Here is a 15,292-nt window from a genome sequence, read left to right on the forward strand (position 1 = left end):
CCTTTACAGACAAGTCCAAACTTTATTTAAAACTACATTTTAAGTTTAAAGTTACTAAACAAATCACAATGAAAAAATAAAAAAGAGAACAGTGCAGCAAGACTCGAATCTAGGGAGGATCCCATCTCCAACGACGTGTGTGTGACCTGCCTGAGCAGAAGAAGTGAGCGTTCCCTATTCTAAAAGGCAGTGGGTCAAAAACTAATTTACATTTTTGTACAGATGGAAACAAGTTTATTTAATGCCCATGGGATATATGCATTGGTGGAGGGGCAGGGGAAGGCAGGCAGCTGGAGAGCTCTCCCACGTTTTGGGCTGTGACAGTTTCTGTAAAACAGGAAGAGAACGAGTCAGGAGGGAGGCCGAAGGCAGCCTGAGCACTGGGGGGTAAAAGCGCCCACAGGTGCCCTGGGAAGCAAAGAGGAGACAAGAGTTACCTGGACATCTGCAGTCAGGCTGACCTTAGGAAACGGAACTAAGGTACAGATAAGCTTTCAAACCGGTGCCCACTGTGGGAACCACAGGGCCCAGGGCTGCTCAGAAAACCACTAGGCCAGGGGCTCAGAGATCTCCTGCATGGAGTGGGGCTTCAGGATTGCCACCCTTCTTTTCTAAGCGAGACACCAAAGCACCCCCTGAGGTAGGGGAACAAGGGAAGAAGATGTGGGAAAAACGAACTCCCTCACCAGGTTCTTTGAGGGTCTGAGGGTCCCCAGCCAATTCTTCAGTATGAGTCACCGTTAATATTTCCTCAGATAAATGGTTACTCTGTTCCTCGACTGCTATTTTCTTCATTAGATCTGCCTTTGGAGGTAGATAAAGAAGGTGAGGGCAACAATAATGGCACCATGACATCACTGTGCATTCTCCCCCAAAGCTTCTCTAGGGAAAAGTCTGGGGACACATGCTGCTGATCACTTCGCAAGAAAATGGAAAGCCAAATACCTCAGAATAAATGGTCAGCTTAAGAGGCAAATCTTCCACGGTCACAAAGTCCTCTTCATCAGACTTTTGACTTAAATGACCAGATCCTGCTTCCTGCTTAGGAGAAGAAGGACATTCCTTAACCTCAGCTGTGCACCCCCTGGTTGGGGCAGAGGGGCAGGGGTCTAACACCAGTGCTTTCTCCCCTTGGAACCTCTCTGGCCATCCATTCCCTACCTAGCTCAAGTCTTCCCAATCTCTCCCACCTTCCAAGTCCTGGTGGTCTCCACATGTCATGCACTGCTTATATTGATGACTTGGAGGGTTTTATTTTTAATTGATCTGTTTGGTTCCCCTATCTGACTTTAGTTCAAGGGTAGCCACTCTCTCTATTTGCTCCAGGGCCTACCGCAGGGCCCTGAATGCAGCAGCAAGGGAAATGCACGTTGATTCCGAGCAATACCAACCTAGAACAAGCTACAGAAATAACTCGGGAGGAACCACTAAGGAATCTATGGCAAAGTAGAACCATATCAGTAACTGCTTCTGTGCCCTAACAGCGTTCCTCAACGCCATTTCTAATTCTCACAACTCATGACCTTCATGGTCTGGATTTCATGTGGCAAGGCCCAATTTATTTGAGAGAGAGAGAAACAGGGCCAATACGGTTTGGGTGGCTTCTATTACAGGCGATACCTACATAGTCGTTCACCAACACTGGTGACTCAGTGTCAGGACTTCCGGCCACTGAGCTCTCCGGAGTTTCTGAGGCAGATTTTACTTGGGTGTTTCTGGGCATGGAGGGTTCCACTTCAGTGATGGGTAAAGAAGGCTTCAGCTCTTCTGGGGGCCCCACAGGGGTCCTTGTGGAGTCTAGAGGGGATGGGCCACTTAGCTGTGGTTCATTGTCCAACACATTAAGGTAGCAAGGCATCGTGGGAGAATCATCGTGGTCACCTATCATCAAACAGATCAATATAATGTTACCACCTCAAACGCTGGACTAGGCTTTTCTAGTAAGACAATCTGGATAGACTGACATTCATCTATGGGATTTGTAAGAGAAAGCCAGTTGTAAGCCTTGCTGTCAGATTTTCCATGTGAGGAAGACTCACTAGATGAGACTTCAGAGGTGAGATGATCTCTCTCATTTTATAGTTGGGAAAACCAACTGCTGAAAGATGTGCCTCCCTGAGGGCTGTGCAGGGCTAAGCAGCAGAGGCCAAAGCCAGGGTGCTGCCTCTCTACAAGATCTCTGTGGCAGGGAAGCATTGACTAACTCCCTTGTTTTGCCCTGGGCAGCCTAGTGTGGAGATTAAAATTAATATGCAAAATACTAAATATTATATTTATGAATATTTTATTAATAAGAAACTAACAGAGACCTAACTAAAAAGGTTACTAACCAACCCGCTCCCAGGAACAAAAGAGAAAGAGTGAAGAGTTACAGCCAAATATAAAACAATAATGTGACCATGCAAAGGTGGAGACATAGGAGAGATTAAAGGGAATTTTGGGAAAACTAAGGGACTTATGGGGGGATGAAGTCCAAGGTTCAAAATCTCCATTTATACACCAGGAAGGGGGGGAAGCTCACCATACAAGGGCTGAATCCCAGGGATGTGTAGGCCAGCCAAGCTTGGAACACTAGTCTCATCCTGATGTAGTACAGATTACAGGCACGTGCCACCCATAGGGCCAAACACATCTCTCTTAATATATGTATGTATAATTAGATTTTTCTCCCTAGGACTCTAAATCCCAGCTTCTCATGTTCCTTCTCACATTACGTGCTAATGTAGGGAGGATATAAGTTTTGTGTAGCTTTGCCCTCTCTCTCTTCTCCAGGAAATACAGCTGGGGGAGGTGAGGTGAGGTGAAAGGCAGGAGAATTTTACTCAGGTTTTACTTTTGTTCTTGTTATTTTCTTCTATTTCAAGTGATTATTAATAAACCTTATAAAATATAATACTTGGAGCTATTGGATACTAATTTAAATCTTATATTGACATATATATATTTCTATTCTATACATTATAACATACAAATAATCATTTCTATTTATATGAATGCAGCAGCCAGGGAAACGACACATGGATTCTGAGCAATCCTAACTTAGAACAAGCTACAGAAATAGCTTAGAAGAACTGGGAAGGAATTTGTGACAAAGCAGAACCATATCAGTGATTGCTTCTATGCCCTAAAACAGCTTTAGCTAGTTTATAAATTTAGAAACAAAATAATTGATTATAATTCATATATTTACATTAGGGCTGAATATGTAAGCATGTCCAGATCCCATCTGGCCTTTCTCAAGGGCTGCCTTAACAGACTAAGAATCCATCACTCATTCCCAAATTGCTCTGGAGTGAAGGTTTCAAAATTGACACGTCATCAATGTCGGTGATTCACTCCAAACACATACAGGTTAGGGCCCTTTACCTGCTCACACCCTTGGGCTGCTCACCAAAAGGTGGAGATGCATTCCCCAAGGTCTCTTACCTTTATTGCTACTCTGGCCATTAGCAGGTTCCTGCTCTGCTGGAATACTTTCATTTTCCAGGGGTTTCTCAAATTCATTCTGTAGAACCTAGAACAGACAACAGACAATAACTATACCGACAGTGGTGGCTAGTGCCAGCTGGGGTGGGGACAGGAGACATGAGAGGTGTGGAGGGAGAAGGGTTTAAGGCCAACTTGTGGCTGCTCCTGACTGTCTTTCACATAACTGACATCTTCCTAGTTGGTTTTTTTTTTTTAAACCCTTAACTTCTGTGTATTGTCTCACAGGTGGAAGATTGGTAAGGGTGGGCAATGGGGGTCAAGTGACTTGCCCAGGGTCACACAGCTGGGAAGTGTCTAAGGCCAGCTTTGAACCTAGGACCTCCTGTCTCTAGGCCTGACTCTCAATCCACTGAGCTACCCAGCTGCCCCCCCAGTTGTGTTTTAATGCTCCCTGAGGCGGCTGGGAGAGGAGGGGGGCAAGCGTAGGCAGTGGGGAGGAATTGGCCAATTGGCTGACTCAGGAAAGTGGCCTTTCCTCTGTAGATTACCATGGCTGAGTCACAGGAGGACCTGTGTCCAGGGACCTCCATTAACCAATAGATTATCTGGATGGAGTGGAGGACCAGGGACAGCCTTGTTCATCTACCCCTGCATGCTCTGGCCGGCCATCCTGAAACAGCTCATATGCTTGGGTTCTGACTGCTGAGACCCTTCTCACAGCCCAAGATGCAAGAACGCAGGGCAAATCCAGGCTTGCGGGGTTCAAAGGTTTTTGATATTACACTGGAAAACCCCAGTTGCCAACTGGCCCATACCTCCCCTTGCTTTTGCTTCACTGGCCAGCTGCCTCTGTTACCTGCAGGACAAGCCTGCAGTCCCCTTAGCCCATCCAGGGAGACAGCTCTGTTCTCTAACCCCTGGTCCAGGAGAACAGGTTTCTCTGTAGCTCTCCTAGGAAATGAGAGACATCCAAGGGCCGGGTGCCACAGCTCCCATGGAAAGACGGAAGGGTCTGCTATTTTTGTCATCTTTCTCCCCAGCGCTGTGCAGGCTCTGGTGTGGAGAAGGGTAACCTCATGTATGTAAATGGGTACAGAATACAGTTCAAACATGATGGAGTCGAGGGACAGGGTGCCATGGAAAGCAGTGGGGCAGCCAGGAGGGAAGTGAATGCACAGGACATATGCGCCCAAGTGTGGCATCTTCTCATCATGACAACACGTGGCTGTTGGGTTGCTGCCACACACACATCTGCCCTCGGCTACCTGGTCTTGCTCATTCTCCTCTGGCACTTCATTGTTAGCCTGAAGGGAAGTCTGGACATCCACAGGCCCTTCTTCAAATTCCTCCATCTCTTCATCCTCATTCTCATCTTCTCCACTCCCGTAATTTGTTAAAGCCTGGGTTTCTGCTTTGGACAAATCTGAATGGAATAACACAAAGCTTTTTAGCACACAGGGTCCTCCCCAGATAAGAATGCAACTGATTTTCAGACACACATCCTCATCTGGCCAGTTTAATGCCCCCAACAGTTCACAATCTCGCAGGCCATGGTTGGTCACTGGCTGACTCTGAAGAAGTGCAAGAGAGCCCCTCGGTGAGCATTTTCTCCATCCTACCACTGCAGGCCTCATAGCAGCCTATTCCTCCCCTTTTGGGAAACCTCTCCCTCCATCTCTGTAGAATCTACAATCCTGGACCTATAACAGGAAAAGGTTTCTGAGGCCCAGGCCCAGAACCAATCCTCTTATTTTTCAGAAAAGGAAATCAAAGCCTATGGGAAGGAGCTTATGGCATGGTCACACAGGCAGAAAAGGTGAGATTTCCTTTTCCTCCAGAGTTGGGGTGCACCACCACAAACTCTGCTGTTCCTTCTCTTTCCCTGCTGAAGTCCCCCCCCAGGCTCTTTGGGACACCCCCTTTCTCCAGATGTTCACTAGCTGTTCTTTTAATATTTTATGTTCTAAAATTCAGACAAGAATCCAAGGCAAACTCCCTGGTCTATAACTTTGTAGGCTGTGATCCTAGGGTACCTCCCGTATCCTCCATCATCTTTCAAAGATGGTGGACAATATCACAACCACTGGCACATGAATGAGCTCTCTAGTCCTACCCATTCATACTGGTAAGAGCAACAAGAGAATCCTGCTGTGTCACTCCATCCTTTCCCACCCTGTCCAGGGTACCTCTGCCTTCCTCTTGGCTCCATCATCAGGAGCTGGTTCCATAGCTCTCTACTTACTAATGGACACAGGACAGCCTTCGCTCTCTTCATCTTCCTCCTGATCGGACACGTCGGACCTTGTGTTCTTAGGTGCCTCATTACCATCATACACCTCAGGTGGTGGCGGTGGTGGTGGCAGCACCTGCTTCACTGTCTCAGTCTCGTCCTTGTCCTAGCCACAAGTACAAGGAAAGGATCAGCACCTGAGCTCCTCTGACTGGTTCACTCTCCAAAAGAGAGAAACTGGGAAAAAAAGAATGCTCAGGAGAACCAGAAAGGTTCCAACAGAATTATTTTTATGCAGCACTAAAGATAATTTCTGATAGGAAACTCAGGAAGGGAGGCATCAGGGCTGGCTCTGTAGCTGAGAGGGGATTCCATTCTCAAATAGCTGAAAAACTATTAAGCTCTAACACTGGCACCACATAGTGGTAGGCAATAATTGACTTATTTTAAAGACTACTGAACTCGCTAAAGTAAATTAAAGTTTGAACAACATACTTTATCTTCATCATCAATTTCTCCAGCAGGTGAGCCAAGATCTCCCTCAAGAATTCTTTTTGCCTATAAGAAAACCAATTCATGTTTTCAATTCCTTTTGTACAACCCAGGAAGGGAACAACTGAGAAGCAACTGTTTAGCCAGGTAAAATGTTTCCAGAGATAACACAGGCAAGGGGAAGGACACATCCTGGGAGTCAAAAGACCCGAGTTCAGATGCTGAATCCCTTATGTGACAGCTAGAGTTTCCTCATCTTTTAAGTGGGGATAATAATCTTTGTACTTATTAATTCATAAGGCTGGAAGAAAACATTCTGGAAACTTTATTTCAGCAGAATGGCAGTGTCCTGCAGAGTTCCTGTAATTTTTTATCAGTCCTGTGCTTGCACAGCATAGAAGAGGGCTGGGGTCAGGAAGATCTGAGTTCAATCTTGCCTCTGACACTTAGTGACTGTGATACTCTAGGCAGATCACTACTTTATCTGTAAAATAGAGTAAGTTTGGCCCTTCCCTCCCTCCGTCCATCCCAGGACTCAGTGGGAAGAACCTTCAAGTACTCTCGGTGATCATTTCACAGAGTGGGCATTCATTGCTCTGCTGATGTGTAGGAGCACCAGCAGCCACGTAGAAGCAGTCTGGGGCACAGAGAAGAGAAATGAGTAGCCCCAGAGCCCTCTACACCTCAGAGGGACCCTTGAATTCATGTCTTCCTGACTCTACAACCAAAGACTTGCCTCTTGATTCTACCATTTCCTGACAGAAGAACTCAAGGGTAAATGGATCCTGAGTGGCAGCACAAGGACCCTGGGATCCAGAGGCCCAATCCAGGAAGCCTGTCTTAGCCCCAGCTCCTTGCAGGGCACAGCTTACAAAGAGCACTGGCACAGGAAGGGACTTTGCCTCTTTTTGCCTTCCCAGTGCCTGGCATACAGTTGGTGCTTAAATAAATTAATAAATGTCAAATGACTGAAGAAAATGAGTCACTGTTACCTTCTCTTCAATGGTTTTTAGAAATCTGTGCCTTACTCTCTCAATGCTTTGGAATTGTTCCACGACAAGCCTGCCTTGTCTGGTTTCAGAAGCATTCCACCCTTAAGAGCCTGAATGGCTCCATGCGTGGTTCTCAGGGCTGTTCCCTTCCCACACTGCTCAAAATGCTCCCCAAGCAGCTCCTGACAATACTTAGAATGGTCAAGACTCCGGACACTGATAAATGAATAGATATGTATGAAGGAGAGGCCCTGCCCATCCTTAGAGGCCTGTCCCAAATGGCATCTCCTTTAGAAAGCCCTCCAGGAGCCTTTGCACAAGAGTTCAGGCCAGAGTGCTCATTCTTCCCCTCTACCTTCTGCTAAGTGTACAAGGCTCATCCATCAGCTTTCCTACTAGCTCTGGCTAAGGCTTCCAGGAGCGACGAAAGGTTTGCAAAGTGCTTCCCATATGGGATCTCTCTGGATCCTCACAAAATATATACACCTGTATTTCAGCCACAGTTTATGGTCCAATTCTTTTTTTTTTATTCTTTTTTTTTATTTTGAATATTTTCCCCTAGTTACATATTTCATGTTCTTTCCCTCTCCCCCAATTCCCCTAATCTCCCTTAGCCAACGCACAATTCCACTGGGTTTTACACGTATCACTGATCAAGATATGGTCCAACTCTTAAGAAGCCTCAGGCATGTGCCATCCAGCCTGCCAGCCCCTCCCCACAATGGGCCTCCCTCTGGGGCAGGCTAACCTGGGGGACTCCGTACATCCCCCTATGCCTTGGAGCAAAGCTGTCCTGATCCGAGAGGGAGTAAGCAGCCGAAACACTCCTGTCACACTGTCACCACTCACTTGCTCACCCTGAACTGACATCTTACCTCTCTTGGCCTCCCTTACTCCCCAGTTCCTGCTCTGGGAACAGCAGGGAACTCAACGTCGTCCTGGGTTCTAGGCAGTGTGTGACAGGTGTCTGTCCTCAGGCTCCACTCCCCACCCTCCATCAGATGACTTTCTCTGCCCACCACTCCCCTCGCCAGTAGGACAGGGCCTGCCTCATGGCTACCAGTATCCTCAACACGGAGCACACAGTAAGTCCTGAGTGTTATTCCATTCAAAAGAGCAGGGGAAATGTTTTTTGATCACTAAAGCTTTCTATAAAAGCAAAACCAACATTCCTCACCTCTTTTGCATAAGACTGTATCACTGCAGCCGCCTCCATTTTCCTTTTGCATCTTTGTTTCACAGAGACACTGTTACTATCCAGGTCCTGCATCAGCTTGAAGAAAGCCAATTCATTAAACAAAACTTCCGATATGTCCACCAGAAGGTCCTCACCACAGTCCTTCAGTTTCCTGCCAGCAAATTTCGCCAGTGAATCCTGTTAAAAGACAAGTCACAGGAAATGGTCAAGTAGAACAGGTTTAGACTAACTACTGTGGAGGAGGGCTCTGTGTCTCTGGGGGATATGTTCTAAGACCTAAACCCGAGGACAAAAGCGAACACCTGCTTACCCCATAGAGATGTGCACTCCCATGTTCCCAACCCCTGGCTCACCTGGCCTCCCACCCCTCCATCAAAAAACCAAACCCTAAAAAAGTGAGAGTAGAAAAGGCTGTGGGCACACTGGAACAGAAACCCTGGAAAAAAGCTGTGGATGCTGGTGCCCAACTGTACTCTGGAAAGCAGACAGCTGGGCTGCGCCCTCTAACTTGGTACTTAATGAGAACCCGCCCAACAACACCTGACCCTCATTAGTCCTGAAGAGGCAACAATATTGGGCATTAGGATTCCCATCTTATGGGTGAAGTTGCAGGCTAAGTGATGAAGTCACTTATCCAGGGTCATGCAGAACCAGATCTGTGTGTCTCTTCTATGCATCCCACCTAACTGCTTTATTCTACCTTAAATGACAGAACTTGGTTATTCATCATGATGATGCACTACTTTTTAAAAAACTTGGAACCAATTCCAAGACAGAAAAGTATAAGGACTAGACAATCAGGGTTAAATGACTTGTCCAGGGTCATACAGTTAGCAAGTAGCTGAGGCCACATTTGAACTTGGGATCTTTCCTCTCCAGGCCTGGTTCTCTAACACCCACCTAATGTCCCCTTTTGAGCTGGAAGCTCAGTAAATTCTGGCAGGACATAGTCATAAACTGGGGAAGAAGATAGCATGTCTTTATCCCAACTAGAGGTTGCCCGACTCCAAATCCTGTATCCCTTCCAACCCGCCACCCAACTCTGAAAGGCCAACTTACTACCACTCAGCTGTCAAGAGCAAAGGGAAGGAAAGCAATAGGCACCCAAAAAAGGGACCCAGGGATCATATGAAGAAATCCCCACCATACCGGAGTGGCCATTCGGGCTCCTCCTGAAGCCTCCCAAAGCAGCGTGGGGACACTGGACAACTCCAATCACAGTCAGCCAACATATATACTATGTGCTCACTCATTCTGAACAGCCTCCATTTCTTCAATCTATCCTCATAAGGCCTGGTCTGTCAATGTGCTTCTAAATGATGGTAGCCAGGACTGATGCCAATGCACCAGAGAAGGACTGATGAGAGCAGAGGATAATAGGGATGAAGACCTCCTAATCCCAGGAAGCCTGGCCTCTCTGGGTAGCCCATGGCAAGCGAAGCTTCTCTAAGTGCCACAACACAGATTCAGATCTTAGGGAGGTGCTGCCACAGGCCAGCCAAATCCTCCCACCTTTTTCAGATAAACTGCAGCAGTCTGACCAAGCTGCCCTAATTCAAGTCAAGCCACAGTACTATGTATGTGCCAGGCACTATGCTCAGAGCCGCAGAGTCAAAAAGACAGTCCAAATGGAATGCTGACAGACTGGGATCAGATAGGGAAGTTTCAGAAGTTGTGAATACGGAGGTGGTGACTTTGTGGTGACCAGATCAGGGGGACTGCCCATTTCTAGGTGTGGAGGGTCATGGGAAGTAGGCTGAGGAACTGGGAGGTTAGATATTTGAGGGAAGATTCCGGAATGCTGATGGGATGGTGGATGTGGCCTGAATGACTCTCAGGAGAGGAGAGCTCACAGAGGGAAATGACAGTGGAGAACAGAGAGGTACCCCAACTCCCCCTCCAGACCAAGGAGTTGGGGAAATGAGGGACCTGGAAAGGGAGGCCATGGAAGCTGGTCATCAGGAAGAAACCAGAGAGGGCCAGAAAATGGAGGGAGCAAGAAAGAAAAAGGTTTATGATGAAATCTAGCTTATTACTATGGATCAGGTATTCCAGAGGGCCCAGTAGAAAGTACTCTGAATGTCAAGAGTTGGGGAGGGCATGGGCATTGGGTTGGCAGGTGGCATGTTAACTACTAGGTTACCCTTGTCCACAAGGCTTAGCTTCAGTTGAGGGGGCTGCAGGAGGCTGGAGAGGGTACTACTGGACCATAGAGAATGAGCAAAGGCTGTGGGACTGGCCATACACAGAGAATGAAGGATAAAAGATGGCTGACTTTTGCAATGCCAAAAGTTCGAGAGGAAGACAGAAGTTGCCCAGGTGGGAGCAGACAGGTGGACTGCAATCTGTACCACAGGGTACTGTGCACTGAGGAAACCATTGATCCAAAGTATCAAAATATTTCAAACTGCAAAACCCTGGAAACCAGTGAAATCTACCTGCATGAGAAGAGCTAAATAAATTGTGGTACATGGTCCTTTCAAGTTCTAAGTCTATGATCCTGTAAAGCCAGGAAGAGAAGATGAAAATGTAATTAAGATGGGCAATTATGAGGAATATAAAGGAAACTGGAAAGACCTGTATCACATTCTGGAAAGGGATAAAAGGAGAGCTTACAGAATGGCTAAGAGAGGAAATGGATAGAGAAGTGGTCTTGAAGTTGGGAAGTCCTGGGTTCAAGGCCCATCTCTGTATAATCCTACACCAGTCACTGGACCTCTGAATGCTCAGGCATTCTATAGAGATTTTTTTTGGTGCCAATAAGGTAATAATGATCTGACTTGGATAAGGCCATTTCCTTGCGGGGCTTGCTTATGCTAATAAAATCAGGATCTATCCCTAGCTGTGTCGATATGAAAGAACAACAGTACGAGGATAAACAAAGAAAAGAGGGGCAGCTAAGTGGCTCAGGGGATTGAAAGCCAGGCCTAGAGATGGGAAGTCCTGAGTTCCAATCTGGCCTCAGACACACTTCCTAGCTATGTGACCCTGGGCAAACCACTTGACCCCCCCCAACGCCTAGCCTTTACTGCTCTTCTGCCTTGGAACCAATACACAGTATTGATTCTAAGACGGAAGGAAAGGGTTTAAAAAAGTAAAACAATCAAGGAAAAGTCTTGAAGACTGGAGGAGCAGGGAGAAGGGGTACTAACCAGTTATTATAGATATGTGCTCTAGATATATGCTCTAATATTAATAGTTGCAAAGCAAATTTGACTGGCTTTAATGAAGTCTGATGAAATTTATTAAAAAACCAGAGAAGAAAAAGGAAGGGGGCAAAGTCCCTTCCCTGCTATTGCATCTGATGAGGGTAGGCTCTGCAGAAGGCATATTTCACTCTTGTACCCCACAGTCACACAGTTACTAAACCAGTCACTCTGGACCTCTAAGGAGCAGCCAGCCTTGGGCCAAACTGGCCCATGTCTGCCACCATAATAACACAATGCTCGACAGACTCTTTGTCCAAGGTAGAAGGACAGAAGGGCAACAGCTTGAAGGAGGGGAGCCACAGAGCATGATAAGGTATAGGGTAGGAGATTTCTCACCTGTAGAATGCTCCCAAGCTGCTTGTGAAAGAAATTCACAAATTCTTTGCTCTCATCATTTTGCTGTGTGAGGGTCAGAACCATGCGTCTCACTGAAGTCAGAAGCTGTGAAGAACACACCTCATCCATGTGCTCCTAGAAAAGGGCAAGACGGATCACACAATCACCCATTGGTCAACAGTGCCAGGCTTCATGTAAACACTCCCAGGGACAAAACTCAAGCACTTTCTTTCTCTTCATGTCTCAAGGCCCACGCTGTGAGCCTAACTTTTTCCCTATCTTTCAAAGCAAAGTTACCATCATTTGGGGTGATCTTTTTCACAGCTAAAAATCAGGTATTCTCTTTCTTTTATTCTGTTTGTGAATACCAAAATGCAGATCAATTTGCTTGGGGCACATCTGTAACATGGACTAGGGAAAGCTCGTTTTGAAGTGAAATGAAATGAAAGCAGGCCCGGCTTCCAAAATCACTGAGAAGAGCCCAGAACACTTCCATCAGAATATCTGAAGAGGTGATCACCAGCCCCCTCCTCTAGTTAGATCTGTGTTCTACCTTTTATATGAGGGGCCCCAATAAGCATTTGCTGAATTAAAGGGCAAACTCCTACTAAATTTTTGGTTCTATGATCTTTTTCGAGTTGGCTTAAATCACATTGCAAATGTACAACAGTTCAGTCACACAACGGATCCAACTGACTTTCTTTGTGGACTAGTCTGGCAGTAGTTAATTCTACCTAACTTTCAATGTGAAAATACATTCTCAGTCCCAAATGAGAGATTTGGAGAAGAATGGAAGAGTTAGGAACCCAGAATTTTGAGGGAGCATGATGTTTACAAGATGGAGATTTTGGGGGGAAAACCATCCCAACTCAAACTCTTCTTATACCTTTTCATAACATTAAAAAACAAGTCTAAAAACTAGAACCACTACCCCTCTGCCCTGATCCTGATTTCCTTCAAAGTTTGAATGGGAGAATTTCATCAACAGAAAAGCTATTTTTTATACTCAATAATGTCCTGCATTATGCTGATCAAAAACTCAAATGATTAAATTTTGTTTATAAAAAAAGATCCATGGATCTTTTTTTCTCCAAGACCTGTGCTTTTTTGTAGATGTGGAGAATCACACAGCTCTTCAGTCTATAAACAATAGTTGGTGGTATCTTTTTAAAAAACCTTTAACTTCCATCTTAGAATTGATACTGAATATTGGTTCCAAGGTGGAAGAACAATAAGGACTAGACAACTGGGGTTAAGCCCAAGGTCACCCAGCTAGGACGTGTCTAAGGCCAGATTTGAACCCAGGACTTCCTGTCTCAATCCACTGCGTCACTTAACTGCCCCTGATACTGGTACTTTTGCTGTGAGCTGCCATCTCTCTCTGTCTCTCTCTCACATTCACTCTCTCTCTCTCACAAAAAAAATCTATGTCTATATCTAATTTTGTATCACAGAGTGATCCTATGGGATCAGTTTCCAGTCTATTGATTTCAACTTCCTTTCTCTGAGGGTTTGTCTATACCTCCACATCTCAATGGTAAAAGACCTCCAGGTCACTGATGTCAAACAAAACAACATAATGGGGAAGGAAATTCCTTTTCCACAGTGGGAAGGGTTTATAAAATCGTAAAATACATAAAAATAATAAAATAAATATGACGCCTCTATATATAAAATGCAATCACCACATATATGCAAAATATAAGCGCGATATATAAATGATATATGCATATATGTATAAGTGTGTATATAAACATATATATGTGTGTGTGCATAAAAATAAATAAATAAGACGGTCTTACCCCGCCCCCCAAATTTGCAATCTCTCTCAAATATTTTTACTAGGGAAGTCAAATGAAAGTGAAGAAAATGCCCTCCTTTCCTAATCCCTTTCAAAGAAATGAGCATCTCTGATGGTTGGTAAGGCTCAAAGAAATATGGTTCTTAACTAGACTTTTGGGACTGGGGATAATTCTTCTTACCTGGACAAAAGGAAGGCACTGACCACCATTCTTCCCCATATGAGATTGTGACGTATACTATTATTTCCACTCCACCAAAGGCACAAAACAATAAACTTAGGTACAGTTTGTGACTCAAGCTACCTACCTTCAAAAAAGGAATGACCTCTTTCATAATGGCTTTGATTTGCCGGTCAAGCTGCTGAGTGTCAATTCGAGGACAAGGAACTGTGGCAACTTCACTGATAGGTTGTTGGGCACTACGAGTCTCAGTCTTTGGGGATTCTATTAAAAGAAAAAAAGTCAAAACCCTCAAACTGTTGCATTAGTCAGATGATAGATCCATCAGATAAATATTTCACACATGTTGATATCAGTGACAAGTTTATGGAGAGACACTCTGATCTGACATTCACAGTATCTCCTCCATGCACATGGCCACAACCCTTGTTTAGCCTCTCATCATCTCTCCTTTGGACTATTCTAAGAGCCTCCTATAATTGGTCTCCAACCTCCCCAAGAGACTGTTCTAATGCTCAGATTTAGCCATGTCCCTCCACCGCTGTAGACTCTTCTTGCGATAACCTCTGCACAAACAGGACCTGCTTGGCTGGCCATTTAGAATGGCCCTTCTCAATCTGCCTACAGATGGTCTTCCTACCATCCTTCCTTCCTTCTACCCCCCTCCCCAGGCTTCTTTCATACTCTTCTGTTTTTCACCATGTTCCTAGCTGCTCTAGTCACTTAGCATTCTAGGTTGTCCCTAGGACTTTTCATAGATGGTTCCCCACAGTCCTTATTTCTCTTTCTTTTAAAGCTTGAGCTTCTATCAAGGGTCAACTTGGGTGCCATATTGGATGCAAAGTCTTACCTAATCCTCCTATTTGTTAATATTCTCTCATGGTGATTGCTTTTATCTTCCTAGCTCTAGCACCCTAGTATACATTAACTGATTAACAGTAAATGTTTAATACATGCATGGTGTTGAATCGACTTACTGGAGTTAGATGGTAATTCTAAGGATGTCTTTTCCTACTAATAATGAATTAGAAGCTATGCATATCTTGTACGAAAGGTCTTTTCCTGTCCTTCTCAACAGGGTCTATAAACTTAAAATGACCTCCGATCTCCCAATATTCTTACAAGGATAAACACTACTTTGGCCGTTGTCCTCCTCCTTGAACATGGAGGCTACCCCTGGAGTAGTTCTTCCAATACTGGAGAAGTACTTCCCTTCCCTCACCCCCATCTGCTTTCTGACTGCCTTCTGTGTTATCTTTCCCTTTGAAAATGTAAGCTGCTTAAGGACAGGACCTGCCTTGTTTGCTCGTATTTGTATATCACCAGTGCTTAGCACAAAAGCACTTTTTTCTTTTAAAAATTCTTTTCCAGTAGGATTTTATTGTATTTCCCCCTCAATTATATATTTTAAACATTTTGACATT

General features: G+C 45.2%; 1 protein-coding gene across 1 annotated transcript in view; it reads right to left on the reverse strand.

Moving 5' to 3' along the window:
- Positions 1–2: 2 nt before the first annotated feature.
- The window catches only part of PCM1 (pericentriolar material 1), a 105,024-nt gene continuing 89,734 nt past the window's right edge, over positions 3–15,292 (reverse strand). Inside the window, exons 29-39 of the mRNA XM_044681276.1 lie at positions 13,996–14,132; positions 11,887–12,021; positions 8,321–8,518; positions 6,155–6,217; positions 5,672–5,825; positions 4,695–4,852; positions 3,427–3,514; positions 1,625–1,881; positions 946–1,041; positions 687–804; positions 3–327 (exon numbers count right to left, since the gene is read on the reverse strand). Coding sequence (XP_044537211.1) covers positions 239–327; positions 687–804; positions 946–1,041; positions 1,625–1,881; positions 3,427–3,514; positions 4,695–4,852; positions 5,672–5,825; positions 6,155–6,217; positions 8,321–8,518; positions 11,887–12,021; positions 13,996–14,132 — 1,493 coding nt within the window. The 3' untranslated portion in view covers positions 3–238. The remainder of the gene's footprint in view (positions 328–686; positions 805–945; positions 1,042–1,624; positions 1,882–3,426; positions 3,515–4,694; positions 4,853–5,671; positions 5,826–6,154; positions 6,218–8,320; positions 8,519–11,886; positions 12,022–13,995; positions 14,133–15,292) is intronic.

Source organism: Gracilinanus agilis, chromosome 6, assembly GCF_016433145.1.
Source record: "Gracilinanus agilis isolate LMUSP501 chromosome 6, AgileGrace, whole genome shotgun sequence".
Lineage (NCBI taxonomy): Eukaryota > Metazoa > Chordata > Mammalia > Didelphimorphia > Didelphidae > Gracilinanus > Gracilinanus agilis.